This window comes from Dermacentor andersoni, chromosome 11 (genome assembly GCF_023375885.2).
Source record: "Dermacentor andersoni chromosome 11, qqDerAnde1_hic_scaffold, whole genome shotgun sequence".
NCBI lineage: Eukaryota > Metazoa > Arthropoda > Arachnida > Ixodida > Ixodidae > Dermacentor > Dermacentor andersoni.
This window is the reverse complement of record NC_092824.1, coordinates 85,527,507-85,544,337: the sequence shown is the minus strand read 5'-3', so window position 1 is coordinate 85,544,337 and position 16,831 is coordinate 85,527,507. Positions and strand designations below refer to the sequence as shown.

General features: G+C 48.2%; 2 protein-coding genes and 1 long non-coding RNA gene across 4 annotated transcripts in view; 1 reads left to right on the top strand and 2 right to left on the bottom strand.

Moving 5' to 3' along the window:
- Positions 1-5,101, bottom strand: part of LOC126517775 (ATP-binding cassette sub-family G member 8) — a 320,167-nt gene extending 315,066 nt beyond the window's left edge. The window contains exon 1 of the mRNA XM_050167566.3: positions 5,020-5,101. The gene's annotated coding sequence lies outside the window, so the exon portion shown is untranslated. The remainder of the gene's footprint in view (positions 1-5,019) is intronic.
- Positions 1-16,831, top strand: part of LOC126517776 (ATP-binding cassette sub-family G member 5) — an 80,776-nt gene that overhangs the window by 42,996 nt on the left and 20,949 nt on the right. For both annotated transcript variants that reach the window (XM_050167567.3, XM_050167568.3), the window contains exons 3-6: positions 5,043-5,275; positions 6,016-6,133; positions 7,583-7,774; positions 10,373-10,453. In XM_050167567.3, coding sequence (XP_050023524.1) covers positions 5,043-5,275; positions 6,016-6,133; positions 7,583-7,774; positions 10,373-10,453 — 624 coding nt within the window. The remainder of the gene's footprint in view (positions 1-5,042; positions 5,276-6,015; positions 6,134-7,582; positions 7,775-10,372; positions 10,454-16,831) is intronic.
- LOC140214279 (uncharacterized) overlaps positions 5,276-16,831 on the bottom strand; it is a 117,053-nt gene continuing 105,497 nt past the window's right edge. Inside the window, exon 3 of the long non-coding RNA XR_011891262.1 lies at positions 5,276-5,344. This is a non-coding gene — a long non-coding RNA (uncharacterized lncRNA). The remainder of the gene's footprint in view (positions 5,345-16,831) is intronic.

Below are 16,831 nucleotides of genomic sequence, written 5' to 3'. Positions count from 1 at the left end.
TGCCGTTGCGAACACGCACTACGCGAATTTTAAAATTGTGGCTAGTATCTCCAACCAGTCTACATTGCCGGTCGCCAATTTCATGCTTACATCTACTCTCGATTACGGGAGAGCCAGCTTGGTTTGGTTTGGTGTCTATGGATATGACTCAACCCACTAGGGGGACCGGCCATGTGAATCGGGCGGCACTAGCCACCAATTTTTGTTTTCATCTCCGTTTTTTTCTTTTTTTTTTTCCTTTTTAGTACACAGTCCTCCCAGCCATGTCGAAAACAAAATCTATGAAATTAACTTTCGCCGAGTCCCTTATAAATATTGCGTCGAGGTGCTTTTGAATCGCCTGCAGAGGGCGTTAAGTGACGCATTTCAGGCGCGGTTACCCACGCCGCGCTCAGTATAGGCCCCGAAATGCTCCTCATGTGCGCGGCTGCCGCAAACCGGAATCGCGCCGCTCGACACGTAAACGCGGCAGGAAGATGAAGTCGCTGCGTTGGCTCGCCGGCAACAATCCGCATGTGCCGTCTCACGTCGCCTTTGCAAGTTCTTGGACGAAGAAAATAAACTGTTCGTTTCCGAGAACAAACGAGACGTTACGGCGGTAGCAACCCACGCCTCCCCCTGATAAACGGGCTCGCGCAAGCACTTCCCCACGCGCGCATATGTAATGCGCGATGTGCTTACTCCATACATTACGATGCGTACAGAGACATGTTCATTCACTGGCACTCCCTCCTGACAAGTGCTTAACTCTGCTTAACTCCGCCGTAAGCAAGGAACTTCGCTGAGGCCAACGTTTCGACAAGGGTACTTGCCTCCGTCAGGGAAGCAGATGCTTTCCTTAGCACCGTTTATTCCTCGGGGCACCGGTTTATTCGCCTCCGTCTCCCTGTTTGATGTTGAGGGAGAGCGTTCATCATCACTATCGTCATCACGATCATCATCAGCCTACCTTTATGTCCACTGCCCAGGACGAGCTACGACATGCTGCCCATGGTCGAAATGGCCGCAATACTGTACGACGGCGCTGACAAACGAAAAAATTAGGATAACTAAACACTGTTCAAGTTAATGGCATTCACTAAACCAATTTTCATTATGACAGAAGATCCGTATGGTTGGAAGCACATTCGACTTCGGGCAGTTCATATTGAATGCGACTGTACATTGACTCACTAGCCCGAATCGCCGTCGTGTTCAACAGTAGTGAATTTCGGTGCATCTCGACAGGAGACCTGTATAGATAGTTGATTTCAGTGGTGCATTAGGGCACGTTGAAGAACCCCAGGTGCTCGCAGTTATTCCGCAGTCCCCAACTATGGCATGCCTCATAATCATATTATGGTTATGACAAGCGATACCCAAGATTCTAATCTTAAATTTTGGTGGCAAACGCGGCGGAGAACTTTCAGCTTTGGCGGCGAAGAAGCGCGACGTCACGTTAGCACCGCCCACAGCATCTAAACCTCAACGATGCTTTCTTTTAAACAAACCAATAAAATAAACGGAGCCACGTATCCCCTGGTGACGGCTGTGTGTAGGCACCGGCTGCGTCTACACACAGCCCACTCCAAGGCAAACTTAACTGCGGCCAAAGTTGTCGCATGACGTCAAACGCTCGGAAGAGTGACGTCGGCTGGCCGATCGACGCCAATACCGTCACGTCGCGCTAGCAAGAAAGCTCGGTGGTCGCCGCAGACAAAAGAAACCGCGGGTCCGGCAGACGCGGGAAGTTTTCGCAACTTGGCCCGTTTGATGATTGCGACGAAGGGACTTGCGGTGGAGAAAACGGCCTGGCGCGTCGACCGATAATGAAATGTTGCGGGATGCAACAATAGTAATGTTCCCCGAACACTGCTCTCCGTAGCTTGAGATAAAGAAAGAAACAAAAAGGAATGCAACTAAGAAGGAGCGCTACGCGTCAAACTATAGGGAAGCTAAAGACCAATCTGTCCCCAACGATGTCCAGAGCAGTAATTGCTTTCGCCTCGGGCGTGTTGTTTGTGCCCTTGAGGAATATACTGAGAAACACAAAACCCGTACGGAAAGTAATCACGAAAAACGAAGGCGTGTGTATGTGCGTGCGTGCGTAAAAAGATGGAGAGGGGGAAGGGACTTGCACATTGTTCGCCGTTTCGTACTTTCACGGTCTAGGAGCTCGCTGACGCTACCGCGGGACCCCCGCACTTGCTTTCGCGTTTCGTTTTTGGGTCGATTCCCCGTTTCCCGTGTTCTTTCTCTTGCGACGCGCGGTGCGGAGCTGCTGTTGGGAGACGAGACGCATTTCGTCCTCGCCCACGCTGTTCTGCCATTGTTCGGGGACACTGGCGAAATTGCAATAGTGTTCAGTAGCCCACGAGACAGAAAATGACCTCCGCCGCACCAAACGGTTAGCGGTAAGAAGCTGTCTGCTTCTTGTTTCTTTAGTTTTTTTCTTTTTGTCTTTTTGCCTCGAATCACTTCTTTCGGGCGAAATAAAGAATTGTTGCTCGAGGGAAGTGTTCAACGCGCTTTGCTTGTTTCCCTGTTCCTGTGTCCTTCCTCTCGCGTCTTTCTTTCTGTATTTTTATTTTTCAAAGTTCAAACGCGCGAGCGCGGTGATTCTCTTCAATGACCGAACCTGTCGTGGCGTCGGTGTCCTAAAAAGGTGTGCGGGTGCTTTTGCTCATCTTTCCACTGTCGTTAGGAGGAGGAGGGGGAGGTATCATCACCCGACATCCCAGTGCTCATTTGGACAGCTTTCATATCCGTTTTATGTTCGTTCCACTGGCAGTATTTTTCTGGATGTTTCGCTCTCGGGACGATGGTGCTTAATGACCGAATCACATCACGCCCTTTCCACTTTTTTTTTTCAAGCCAGCTGTGCCACTGCTTTTGCCGCTCGTTTCGGTATCGGCCTCCCGGCGTTCACTCGATCCCTGAGAGTGCTGCATCCTTATCGCCCTTCCCGTGCCGCGATACTTCATCTTAGCCGTCCGCTCCGCCCCGCCCTAGAGATATATTGCTGCTCGGTCGCGATGAGGTCCGTTTCTTCTCGACGCCCCCGCTCCAAGGAAACGTATTAATCTCAGCGACTCGTTCGCTAAGTTCAGTGCTTTCTAGAAGACTCCGTTTCTTTGCCGACCCAGACACCGGGGGGCGGGGAAAAGAAGGAGAAACACGATCGAAACGCGTTCTCCAACTTTGCAGGCTATATGTGCAGGTACCCTCACGGTTCTGAAAATGAGCCGTGGAAATCCGTAACGTAATACGTGCGCTCTCCTGCGCAGACCGAAAAAAAAAAAAAAGAAGTCGTCGTCTCATAACACCGCGTCGTTAGCCGCCCATGCAGCGTGGCAAATCTGCCCAAGAACTAGAACAGTAAAACCTCGTTATAACGAAATTGATAGGGGAGCCAGAATTACTTCGATACAGCCATTACTTAGTGAAATGAACTACTATATATACTGCAATATGAATATCTATGGAGATTTCGAGGGGGATTTCGCCTACTTCGTTATGTCCATTATTTCGTTATAACGAGGTTTGAATGCACCACTGTAGTTGCTTAATAATAATAATAATAATAATAATAACATTCGACCACGCATCTGCCTATTCTTGAGGCGTGCGACCGAGAAGTGTCCGCAGTCCCTGGATCACTGGGGCCACACTTTATCTCTTCTTACGGGGCGCACACGACAAGACGGATCGCCAATTTATCTGCTGTGGATGAGCATGACGTACCTCAGTGCCGCTGAATCGAGTCGCACGTGCTATACCGTCGCAGACGAGGTGCTAGCGGCGTGATTAGTTGCGGGGGGGGGGGGGTGTATTCCTTAAAAAGATTAATGTATAGACTTTCTTCCCTAACGGAAACTATACAGTAACTCTATTCTGTAAGTGTCCACGTAATGGACTGCTGGAAATTGAGGCGCAGCACGGTTTCGTGGGAGGCGCCGCCTCTTGCATTCCAGAATCGTATTCCGTGGGGCATATGCGGTGATACGGAAAGAGCGATGAAAAATGAGTGTAAGCAAAATAAATATTTCTACATAGGTAAACGTAAGACTCACTCGGTACAAATATGAAACAAGGCGCCCTAACTACTGGTTAGTGCCTCGTTCACACAAAATTACGATGACCAGACGCTATGCAAGGTTTTTCCTTTAATGTTACCTCAACGGCCATTGAAGCAAGCACATATAGCGTCAACAGATATCGCAGCAAAGTTCTTATAAGCTTAATGTATATTTTTGCTATTTTTGTGCATATATGATTTGAAAATTCTTTTATATATTTATGTGTGACTTTGTGTTTTGCATTGTTATGTGCAAGATCGTTTTTCTTGAGCACTCTTTCGGTGCTTCTACATTACTGCTATTTGATTACACCTAATAGCTACTATATCGTGCCACGTTTATGATTGGTAATGATGCTATCTTGTTATTTTCATATTCGTTTGTGCACCTCACGTTCGGTTTACATTCGCGAGTAATGGATGGCACTGCTTTGCAGCCCTTCTATACAGGCGGCGAGAGCCGGTCAAGCTGCGTAACGGCGGCCTTTGTTTCTTTTTTTTTTTTGCTCCTGCCACCTTTTACCGCACAATAACGAACAGATCGAGACAGATACGCGCTCAGCATCTCTCTCTCTCTCTTTCTCTCTCTCTCCATTCCAGGGAGCGGAAAGATAACGGCGGCCTTTTTTTTTTTTTTTTGCTCCTGCCACGTTTCACCGCACAATAACGATCAGATCGAGACAGATACACGTTCACTCTCACTCTCGCTCTCTCTCTCTCGCCATTCCAGGGAGCGGCAAGATAACGGCGGTTTTTTTTTTTTTGCTCCTGCCACCTTTCACCGCACAATAACGAACAGATCGAGACAGATACGCGCTCACCCCCCTCCCTTCCCCTCTATCTCTCTCTCTCTCTCTCCATTCCACGGAGCGGCAAGATAACGGCGTTTTTTTTTTTGTTTTTTGCTCCTGCCACCTTTCACCGCACAATAACGAAAGAGATCGAGATAGATGCGAGCTCACCCCTCTCCCTCTCTCCATTCCAGGGAGCGGCAAGAAGGCCCTGCTGGAGGTCGTGGCCCGGCGCGCCATGGGCCCGACCCGGGGCCAGATCCTGCTGAACGACGTGCCGCTCACCCTGCGCCTGTTCCAGGAGCAGTGCGGCTACGTGGCCCGCCGGTGCTCCCTCGTGCCAGGCGTCACCGTGCGCCAGACGCTGCACTTCGCGGCCAAGCTCACGGTCGCCTCCAAGGTGTCCGGCTCCGTCAAGAGGGGCCGGGTGCGTGCGGGCGGCAATGCACGTCGCCGCTTTTTCTCGCTTTTTTCTTCCACTCCGGGGAGACGCGTGCTGGAGAGACAACACAACGGAACGTGTCATTGTTCGATGCGAATTAGACGAATGATTTGTGTGTGAGGTAGCCTTATGAAAGGATGTCTGAAAACGTTGCTGCGAGGACGGTTGGGTACATTTTGCTCGAATCTCAGTTTATTTATGTAGAAGCAAAAGAATAGACACTAATGCGTTCGGCATTCGTGAAGTCCCAAGACTTGGCTGACGCCAATGAGATAATGAAAATCGGTTCGGCGAAAGTTGGCCATAAACGCGTTTAGATGGTCTCTGATGCATCAGTGAAGAAGAAAGAAGCTTAAGTGCACTGCATGTCACCCCACAGTTTTGAGACAACAACAACAACAAAAACAACAACAACAACAAGCGCGTAAGCAAGCACACACACAGGAGGTAGAATTACAACGTTTGATGACGTTAACACAGCGTTAGATGTGAACTGTATAAAGTTCACTGCGGCGAGGCATTACATTAGCGTTCCAGCTAACTTTGTCCCAAAGCGTGCGACGTTCGTGTTTTTCAGAAAAGTGCCTCCACACTTTCTCAGGGGCTCTCAACGCTACGTGATCGTCTGTTGCAGAAAGCTCGTTAGTCCGCCTTCACGCCGACTTCCTTTGTTTTTGCTCTCTCAACTTCCCCCGTAACACGCGCATGCGCACGGCTCAATCCAGGTGAAGCAGGTGATGGCGGACCTGGCGCTGAACCAGGTTGCAAACAAGGAGGTGAGCAGCCTGTCCATCAACGAGTACCGCCGACTAAGCATCGCCATCGAGCTGGTCAGGGACCCCGGTCAGTATTCTAAGTTCAGTTCTACTTCGCCAACGACCTCTGTGTTAGGGGCTATTGCATGAATTGTTGTTTCACTTGTTGCTGTTCTTTTCGTAATGCAAGTTTTGCGGGCTTTTTTTTTCTAAATATAAGTCCGAAACTGATAGATGCAACTTGCCGGGAAGGCCGTTTCGGTCTGATGCTGCCCGGAAGAAAAAATGAAGCTGAAAACAAAAATTGTGCCGGAACCATCGAAGACATTGGCGTAGCCAGCGCCACCTCACACCGGGCATGTGCCTTTCCTGCCTTGCCTCCCCCCCCCCCCCCCCCCTCCCGGCTGCGCTTAAGAGTTGTGATACCTGTGTTAGTATGCGCCCTGTACAGCACCTCCTCACCCTACCTTACTCTCCCCGTTCTAAGTATGCGCCCTGTACAGCACCTCCTCACCCTACCTTACTCTCCCCGTTCTAAAAAAACGCCCCCCCCCCCCCCTCCCCGGGAGAAGTTTCTGGCTACGCCACTGCCCGAAGCTGAGTGCCAAAGTAAGTGAACAGCTTTCTCAAATCACTGATTAGTCCGTGAAAGTGATTGGCTTAACGTTTCTACCCGTTCTTCTACGGTCACGGCGGCCTTCTCTTTGAAAACGCCGAGCCATTTCGTTTCATTTCATTGTTCATCGTTCGAACAAGACGTGGCACTGCCCATGAGCCAGAACAATAGGAGGTCATTACAGCCTCCAGAAGGGGTCCTGCTCGCGATGGTTGTGACAGCGGCAGCGCTCCTATTACAAAACTTCATTTTCTGCACTAATTTGAAAACAGGTCTCTGTGAATTTGAACCCTGCCTTTCCGACATTTTGAGAGGCAACTGGGACAAGCCTACATAATCTTGCGAATCGAGAGTGCCCCTCTTTCTGACGCTGAGGAACGGTCCAACGTAAAGGCAGAAAATTACTCCCTAAAATACGACTGGTTTTTATCCCCCCTTCCGCTCCGTGCAGGGTAGCCAACCGGAACTGCCTCTGATTAACCTCTCTGACTTTCTATGCATCCTATTCTCTTTGCAATAGATAGACCACTCGCTAATTAATTTTTGTTCAAGTGTGAGCTATTCGGGAAGACAGCCTTGATCACAAAAGTCCGGGAGGGTGTAAAAAACCCACAAGAACGCCTGAAGCCACAAACACGAATACCATCATGTCTATCCTAGGGCAACAATCACAGTGCCAACGTAGCACCTCCCCCCCCCTCCTTTTAATTTTAGTAGCGAAGTTCATTTTGCAAACATTGCAATTCTCTTTTCCAAAGCATGCTGTTCAAGCTAGCCCCAACGCAAGGCCTAAGTTATGGTATACATTATACTGCCCGGCACATTCTTTGGGCGAGTTCAGTGCGTTTGACCAACGCGGTTGGTGGATTTTTTCAAACGGACGTCTATTATCGCTTAACGCCATTCTCGACCACCGCGCAGTGCTCGTGGTGTTGGACGAGCCGACGGCCGACCTGGACCCCCTGAACACGTACTTCGTCGTCTCCATCCTGGCCAACCACGCCAAGAAGTACAACCGGCTCGTGCTGTTCACCATGTCCAAGCCCCGGTCGGACATCTTCCCGTTCCTGGACCGCGTGGCCTACCTCTGCCTTGGCGAGATGGTCTACACCGGTGAGAGACCGATCGGACTGCTAAGCGCGCCTATCGGCACTTCGCGGGCAGCGTGCGCAGTAGGGGCTGTTTGAAGCATGGCGTTCCACAACGTGTCTTTCGACTCTTCAATTTTTTAAGGGTTGTGCAGCTAAAACAACAACAAGAAACACCCTATATACGCTAACTACCAGACGCACGCGTACTCTACGTCGATGCTATTTAAAGACAGCGTGTGGATAAGAAAATAAAGCAATCACCAGCCTTGCAGCTCTGAGAAGATATCTTCAGTTATACTGAAGCAAAAAAGTACAGGTATACAAATTGAAACGTTTGGAACCAATTTAGCCATAGTAAAATTTCGTTGTAGTTTTTCCTTCGACGCCGTAACGTGCACGTGTTTCATTCGCTTTCACACATGTCACCGAAGTCGCGAGCCAGGAAGAGACGCGACCGGAGTTGACACATTTACGCACGGGAGGTTGCTAATAGCAGACGCTGTCAAAAACGTAGGGCGTTACTTGCTCAGCTGTCACGAACAAAGATGAACCCAGAGACTCCCCACTTGCACGGCAGATGCAAGTAGGCAACGGCGCGATGAGCACAGGCTCGCGCAGAAGTAAAAAAAAAATTAACCTATCACGGTGCTTATTCGGGGCCCTGTCGGCTGGAAATTCGACGCGCCTCGTCCTTGCTGACTCCATGCAAATTAGGACGCGTTTCAAAGACGTTGCGAAGGCGTGCAAAAGTTACGCGTCTCCTTCCGTCGTGTTATCTCACTAACGTCGACGCGCGCGGCCTCTAGCGTTCACTGAGCCGACGCGCACGGAGGCATACGCTGGGCTCACCAAAGCGCGCTGACAGAACGTAAGTTGTGCGAGCACAAGGCTCTCGGGAGGGGTAGAGGGTCCAATGTAAAACGGAACGAAGTCGCAAGCTTTCAGCACTTCTTCGTGAGCTCTCTGCACCGTTCTCCCCGACAAACACGCCCCGAACGCTTCAAACACGAAGTGCTGCTCGCAACTCTGCTCGCAATAGTTATGAAGTGTAAGTGTACGTAACGGCCATGTTCTGCTTTTACTCCTTCATCATTTCGGTGTAAGTGACGTACCGGTATGTTTTCGTGTTTCTGTCTCGTCGTGTCACTGACGTCAGAGATGGGAATGTCAAGACCATACCACCTGCTGCAATGGTTACGAAGCGCACATAACGTTCATATTCTGCTTTTACTCCTTCACCACTTCGGTGTAACTGACGTACTGGTACGTTTTCGTGTTTCTGTACCGCCGTGTCACTGACGTTAGAGATAGGAATGTGAGGACCATACCAAGAGAGCATTCCCCATTATCCGTGTCATTTTTGCCCGTCTGTATAAACAAAAGTAAGCCGCTGCGTTCGGTTTATAATATCATAGGAAAAAGATCCGATGATGGAGGAAAGAAAATAATATATATATATCAAAACGTTTATTTAAAAGAAAAAAAAATGCAGATAATAGAAACGACACTGAACAGGTCAAAAAACACTACAGCGGGTATATCACATAAGGTTTGGGGCTACAAATATTGCTCATAGCATAACGACCAGGCTTTGTTACAATGTACAACTCGCGGACTATAGTCTCCCACGAAAGCAGGTGAATGCTCAGAATGAACCTTTCCCAAGGAGAGATGTCGCTGTCAACATCCGCACTCTCTATACATGAGCGCGCACATGACAGCCAAACAACCACAGTGTATTATCACGAGAGCGCGCCCTAGCGCACTCGTGAGACTGCAGTGCGCCTGCGACGGTACTCTGCTTGAAGGTGCTCAATCAGCGCAGCGCGCTAACGAAAACACTATAAAGCAGTCTTACTCCGATTCCAGAAGATGCGGTACTAAAGAGGAGGCTACGAGCTGGGCACGCTATACGGCGCTGTATGCAAAGTAGAATGCATCTAAGGTTTTTTTTTCCTTTTAGAAACAGACGAGAGGAATACAGAGGGTGAAAACATATACCGTGTGCCCCAGCTAAGGCGGACCAAGCTGCTGAAAAAGAAAATGAAAAAAGAAAGACGCCTAAGAGATATGGCGATGGGACTAACAGTGTTTTTTTAGCATTTGTCGTGTGTGCACAGTGGTGGGTTCTTTCCGCTATCATTGACTAACTAAGTAGTAAAATAGACTGTTTCAATTTATAATTAGTTGCATAATTGCATAAGCTTCAACGTCAAATCGTACAGCCAACAACATTTTGCGCAACGCAAGATCCGAGAAAAAGCCGAATATCTGCGCAGCCCGACAACGCAGCCTATAGTGTTTGCATTTACAGCCTGTATACACTGGGATATGCGAACGACATTGTGATGTTCTGTTTTTCTCAGTACTGTTACAGGCTGCTCCGAAGTTGAACGTTTTCTGACGTCCCGTGCTACGTGAAATTTTGTGGTTGACTGGACATAGCATACGAAAACGGAGGTACAAACGGACGCTTGTGACGGCTGTATATGGCAGCAGCAAATGTAGAGCCTAGACATGCAGCACATAATTAATGAGAATGATTATAATCTTCAGACTTCAGAATGGTCGTACGACGATCGTGGCATTCATCCCTTCGTGCTTTTCATCTCCTACGCAGGTTACACTCGGACCATGCTGGAGTACTTTCGCAACATCGGCTTTCCCTGTCCAGAACTGGAGAACCCGCTCATGTACTACCGTGAGTACTGAAACATGCTCAGACACATGACAGAGAGAGAGAGAGAGAGATGAAGAGGAAAGGCAGGCAAAAAAAAAAAAAAACACGCACACATGAACACACACACAAAAGGCGTTCCAGTTAAATACGTTCACAAATGCCGGTAGATCGCAAAAAAACCTCACAAATATCTGTATTAATATGCGGTGCCTCACAGGGAAAGGGGAGCTTTGACGCAGTCTTTCTTTCCTTTCCTTTCCTTCCTGCTAAAACAAGCATAAAGGAATCAAAGCATTAAGGAATGAAAAAGAAACATCAGCATGACGATAGAATTTAGCACAGGTAGTATTCCGCAATAGGCGGAGATTACCTCCATGATATGTCGCAGTGTCCAGGTAAGCTAATTGACAAGGTCACTTAACCAGCTACTCAATTACTCACGTAGGGACGGATGCCGAATGGACCGGCGCCGTTGGCACAGACGCCTACAGTTGCCCAATTGTAGCCGCTTAATTGGTGAAATCGTATCGACTGAGCTGAACTTCGGCGAGTAGCATAAGCTCCGAGCTGCATTTTCAATAATGAATTTTACACTGTTCGTCCTCAAATTCAAAATTTTATCGTGCGTCCTAACATGAATAACTAAAAGTTTAGTTAGTAGATATATGTTTGTGTAGAGATTCAAGTGAAATTATTCGTGTGGATACTCTCATTTGTAGTGCAAGTGAACTTCCCCAAATACCTGAACAGACCGAACCAAAAAAAAAAAAAAAAGAGATGACACATGTTACATTGAACACTCCGAATTCCATGCGGTGAGACGATCCTGACGTCATCGATCTGCGACAGCGACCAGACAGCTAGCGCACAGTAAGCAGTATTCACTGCTATTCGCTGCAATATAAACGCACTGGCTGGAACGAGGCGTTAAAACGTAATTACCAACTCAGTAAAGCTTTGACCTAAAAACACTCCAAAGAATTACTTCAAGGACGCTCAGCCATCTGATTATTCACCTCTCTCTGCATTCCTTATCAACTGGACTTAATTCGTTCAATGCTTCACAGCAAAGCACATAGAGCTGACTCAATGCGAAAAGACCGATGGAATTTTAAAACGCTAGCTCACACGACACGGGCTTCTGTTCCATCGACCGATCCAATTCGCTCAGCAGATCAGCTGTATTAGATTACAGAGCATATAACTTCTTGCGTTTTCTTCTGAAACTTCTCCAGCCAACGAGATAAGAATACATAATGTGCTTCAGGTGGAGTCAGTCGTTCGAATCTCGTGTCTAAAAAACAACAACAAAAGCGATAACAATGGAAGACAGCGAGACTAGAATGCTGTCATAGAAAGACCGAGAGATAAGAAAGGACTGCGGAATGACATTTACTAAACCTCTCGGACTAGCCGGCTTCTAGCGCAGTTTCGCCTTCTGGAAAAAAATTTCAGCTCCACTTTAGAAGCTCGGGCGAAGTGCGTAGCTAAGCGAGACGTCGAGCCGTCGCCAGAGGCCGCTGCTGCCGCTGCTAAAAGCGCGTCACAGCGCGGCAATCCGATTCCGAGTGTTTTCGTTCAAAGCAGGAGGGCCGAGGGTCAATACCGCTGGCCTGCGCCCCGCCTGATCGAAAACCGTGCAGTGTCGTGGTGACATAGACGTTGACAAATCAGCCCCTACAAAACTACGTCCCTTCAAAGTACGCATAGCATCAACTCAAAGACATCTCGTAGAGGGAAAGAGACCAAAGAAAGGACAAATGCAGGAAAAAAACAAAAATCTGGTTTGCTACCCTACACTGAGAAAAGGGAGAAGGGAAGGTACACATGTCAGAAGAAAGTAGAGAGAGACGGAGAGAGAGAGCACGGGGCACACGCCCACAGCCGATCACGGTCACCCTACATCATCACAGCAGGAGATCACGCGCAACCCAATGAACCACAATCCATGTTAAAGACGATGAGCAAAACGAGAACAAGGTGAAAGCAGGAACAACGTTTCGACAAGTGGACTTGTCGTCTTCAAGGCAGCGTAGCAACCGCAGCACCGTAGCAACCGTAGCAACCAAGTCCACTTGTCGAAACGTTGGCTCCTGCTTTCAGCTTGTTCTCGTTTTGCTCATCGTGTTGAATTTCCATCTCCTGCCTTCCCCGTGTTTTCCCTGGAATCCATGTTAAAGCCATTTGTGCAGCTCGGCTGCCCATAAAAAATGTAGCAGTGCCTTTGTCACCCTCTCCTGCGATTAGCTTACGGGGTTGGTATTCTCAAATGGTTCGCTCCCATAATGGCCTGTTATCAAAGCGAGCAAGCGACATCTCCTGGATGTTTGCGCACTTTATTTGTAAGCTATTCCGTAGCAACCCTTGTCTATGCAGGCAGGCCGAGTATAGCGCCCAGCCTGTAACCCTGTGCTAAAAACAATCTAGAGGGATTGCCAGGAATTGTTGACGAGAAATTTATAAACGGGGAATATACACCTTTATAGACTTTGTATAGGCGAACGCTTCCAGTGCAGGCTTGGCGGGTGCAGTACTGAGCCTGTCGGTGCAAGACATAAATCTGTGAGGAGGCAAAAGTTTCTACAAGATGTTTGCAGAACGTCCATGTGCCGACAGACTTAGATCCCTTCTAAAGAGGGAGTGATTACGGAAAATTGTCATCTCGCAAAAAGCTGCGGCGCCTCCAGGTTGGCTGAGCCCCAACGGGCTGACCAGTCGGAAAAGCAAGCAAAAGTACTCTCCAGAAAACAATAAATCAGCCAGATTTCTTGAGCCTAAAGTTTCAAGAAGCCACCCTTCGCTTGGCCCACGCCGGCTGTAGCTTCCACTGTGGTGCACAGTTTTCGGATGAGACAATGTTTCACTGTAAAGCCTGGCCGCGCCGGAGTCCCGGTGTCGAGGGCACTCAGGGAGGCGACGGTTAGGGAGAGCTACGAAATCAAGAAAAATGCCAGCTTTATTCACCAGGTTGGACGGTGAACCGGTCAGGTCAAGCGGCCCTCCTCGCACTTTGAAGACGTGGCGGGCGTCTCTTCGATTTTCTTTATTTTTCTTTTTCTAATTCGGCCCCGTGCTTTCTCGAGACGAACGTCGCTCATGATTGAAGAGAGTGCTTGGCTTAGAGTACAAGAATGTGAAAAAAAAAGAGAAAAATCTATGTAAGAGTTTCCTTGTGGCGGTCTGCACATGGTGAAGTGGAGGAGTCGCCGTGACGCGCGCTGTGTGCAAGAGTGCCTAAACTTAACCGGACGCGTCAGGGTGCCGCGTTATTTTTTGTTTAGTTTTGTCCTTGGTGCAACTGTCCACAGACTTCTGACAAGCAAGCATTACGGACCTCTTTGATTTTGTTCTGTAGAGCAAGCTTGACGTCAATTTGGGGGGCTGGACACGTGTCGACTGGGCTTTGTAAAGCACTAAAAGCTGCTGGTCTGTGTTCGTAGGACGAAAAAACTTGGAAGTCGCTCAAGGACTGGGGCGACTGAAGTACAAAAGCAACAAAATGGAGGCTCTCCGCGCAAAACTAGTACGGAAAGCACTGGCGAAAGAACGTTCACGCCTCTCTTGGACACAGTACTGATGACGTAGTACGTGCGCTTGCTTGTGGCACGCCGCTTCACGTGCACGTCGGCGAACTTGCGTTAGCAAGGTGCAGGTGTGCTCTGCGTGGAGCGCCCTCCTTTTTTTTCCGCTGGATGGATGGATGGATGGATGTTATGAGTGTCCCCTTTGTAACGGGGCGGTGGGTTGCGCCACCAAGCTGTTGCTATTATACTGCATGATGTCCTACCTAGGAAAAAAAAAAACATATGAACTTCCACAACCAAATTTTCTGATCCCCTATGCAAACTTTGCTTTTGTACGTCCGTTTTTTGTCGTTTCCCTACTTTTCTTCCACCAAACTTCCAATCGCCTCTTACTAATCTCTTCACATTCTAATAAAACGTGCTCCATCGTTTCCCTAGCTTTGTCGCAGCAACACACGCTCCTTCTTCCTTCTTATATCATGATTTATAGGCGCGTGTTCTAAGGCATCCCGATCTCGCTTCGAAAAGTAATGAGCTTCCCTTTGAGTTATAAATTGCTTCTTTCCTGATTTCGTTTTTTCCTCTTAAGTAGTTACTCATGGCAGGTTTCTTTTCCATTGCCGCCACCCATGAGACTATTTCAGCTTCTTTGACTTTTCGCTTGATGTTTTTGTTGCGGTGTTGCTCATCCTACAGGCAGCATATTTGCTGGTAAGCTTCACAGTTCTTTACCTCCACTATAAATTAATGTTTTTCGTGTATAAATACCTCAATATTCTCCCAGCCCATTCACTTTCTTCCATATTCCTCAGTCGTTCTTCATAATAAATTTTACTGTGAGCTTCTCTCACTTCAAAACTTGTCCAGCCCATATCACCTTGCACAGCTTCATTTGTTGTCTTCTCGTGAGCGCCCAATGCCAGGCGCCCCAATGACCTTTGTTTGCCGTCGAGTCCTGATTGTACCCCTGATTTCAAGCAAACAACCGCATTTCCAGAAGTCCTGGAACGATTACACCTTTCCGCATATCCCGGAGCACCTCGTACCTATTGTATCCCCATAGTGCTCTGTGCTTCATTATGGCTGCATTTCTCTTCCCCTTCACTGTTATTGTTTTTTCCTGTGTTTCGATATATCTATTGCCTTCGTTTATCCATATACCAAGGTATTTATATTCTCTTACTTGAGGTATTTCTTGGTCCGGCGTTATATTGTGGCGTTATCTGACGTGAACACGGCGAAACGAGGATGCTGCCTCTGAGATTTTTGTGCACACATTTGCGTCTTCTTTTGGTGTTTCATTAAATCATTGGTGCGTTTAATTGCGCATACGACACAAAAGAGACGTCAGACGAGATGACACAAACGTGTGCAAAGCTTGAGTACAACTTGCAATCGCGAGTACAATTTCGGGTTATGGTGGCTATGGTGTTGGGCTGCTGAGCACGAGGTCGCGGGATCGAATCCCGGCCACGGCGGCCGCATTTCGATAGGCGCGAAATGCGAAAACACCCGTGTACTTAGATTTAGGTGCACGTTGAAGAACCCCAGGTGGTCAAAATTTCCGGAGTCCCCCACTACGGCTTGCCTCATAATCAGAAAGTGGTTTTGGCACGTAAAAACCCATATTTTTTTATTTCGGGTTATGCTCATTCTGGATTCAAACATGACACACTAGAGGCTTCAGGCAACGTGCTTCACGAGCCACTTTAAACGCTATGTAACTCTCGCTGTTGATGATAGCGTTTTCTCTAAGAGACACTTAAAACAAAGTCACAAGGTAGGGCTTCAGTGGATCCCCAGTCACTGTGCGTCGTTGCGTGCAATGAATGGGCGAGCGAAGAAACACAATTCGCACATACTCAGGTGTACGCATGCACATGCCTACATAAACACAACGTTAGAGTGCACACGAATCTCTCTGATGCATATATGACCACGCTTTGTAGATCCTGCTCACGGAGTTTTGGCTCAGCGCTTGGGCGACTGTTCCTTTCTTTTGGCTTATATATGTAGTGCGGCATCGGTAACTACGACAAATACTATCGCAACAGGGAGTGACCTTGTGTAAAGAAATTTCACTCATGTCTGTTCGGAGTTCCTTGCATTCAACTAGTCTGGGAAACACACATGGTCGTTTGGGCTCCCAATTCAGGTTGCATCCTCGATGGATGTTAGTACCGTTCATAAGGTCGCGCACTACTACCGAACACCAAGAGAAGGCCAAGGGTAATTGGAAAATGGGGAATTGAATGAAACGAACAACAGAAGAATAAGAAAGCAAGGAACAAGGAAGGAAGCTTTAACCAGAAAAGGATAATCTTCCTCAAGGCACTCTCCGTGATCTACATGTGAGACAGCTGGAGCGCTTTCACTGCAAAAAATACTTCATACAATATGGCCACTACAAGTGACCCAATGGACTCAGTGTACAACTGCACTGCAAACTGGACTGGACTGGAGACCCCGCTGGACTCCGACAGCGACAACTCGACGTAAGAGTCGCTCAGAACTGAAGCTTTAACAATTAAGTTTTTAAGACGTTAATCTTCTAGACGTCATTCTACAGGATCCGGGTACCACTTAGATAAATCGACGATGGTCGCCGCTACTACACCAGCATGAGCTACTTCTCAGGCCAGTGTATCACACCGGAATAGCGTAGCAACACGACAGGTGGCACCATATATTTCCTGCACACTGATTCGCACAGAACGGGTTTCTCTCAGCGTATCAAGACCTTCCAAGACTTCGTGGGTTACGAGGCATGACGTCGTTTAGAGGGGCTTGTGCTTCCGTTGCCAACAGTATGTCTCGATCCAGGAGTTACGAACGCACCAACCGTAGCTGGCGCCCCAGTTTGTTTTTTCAGCGA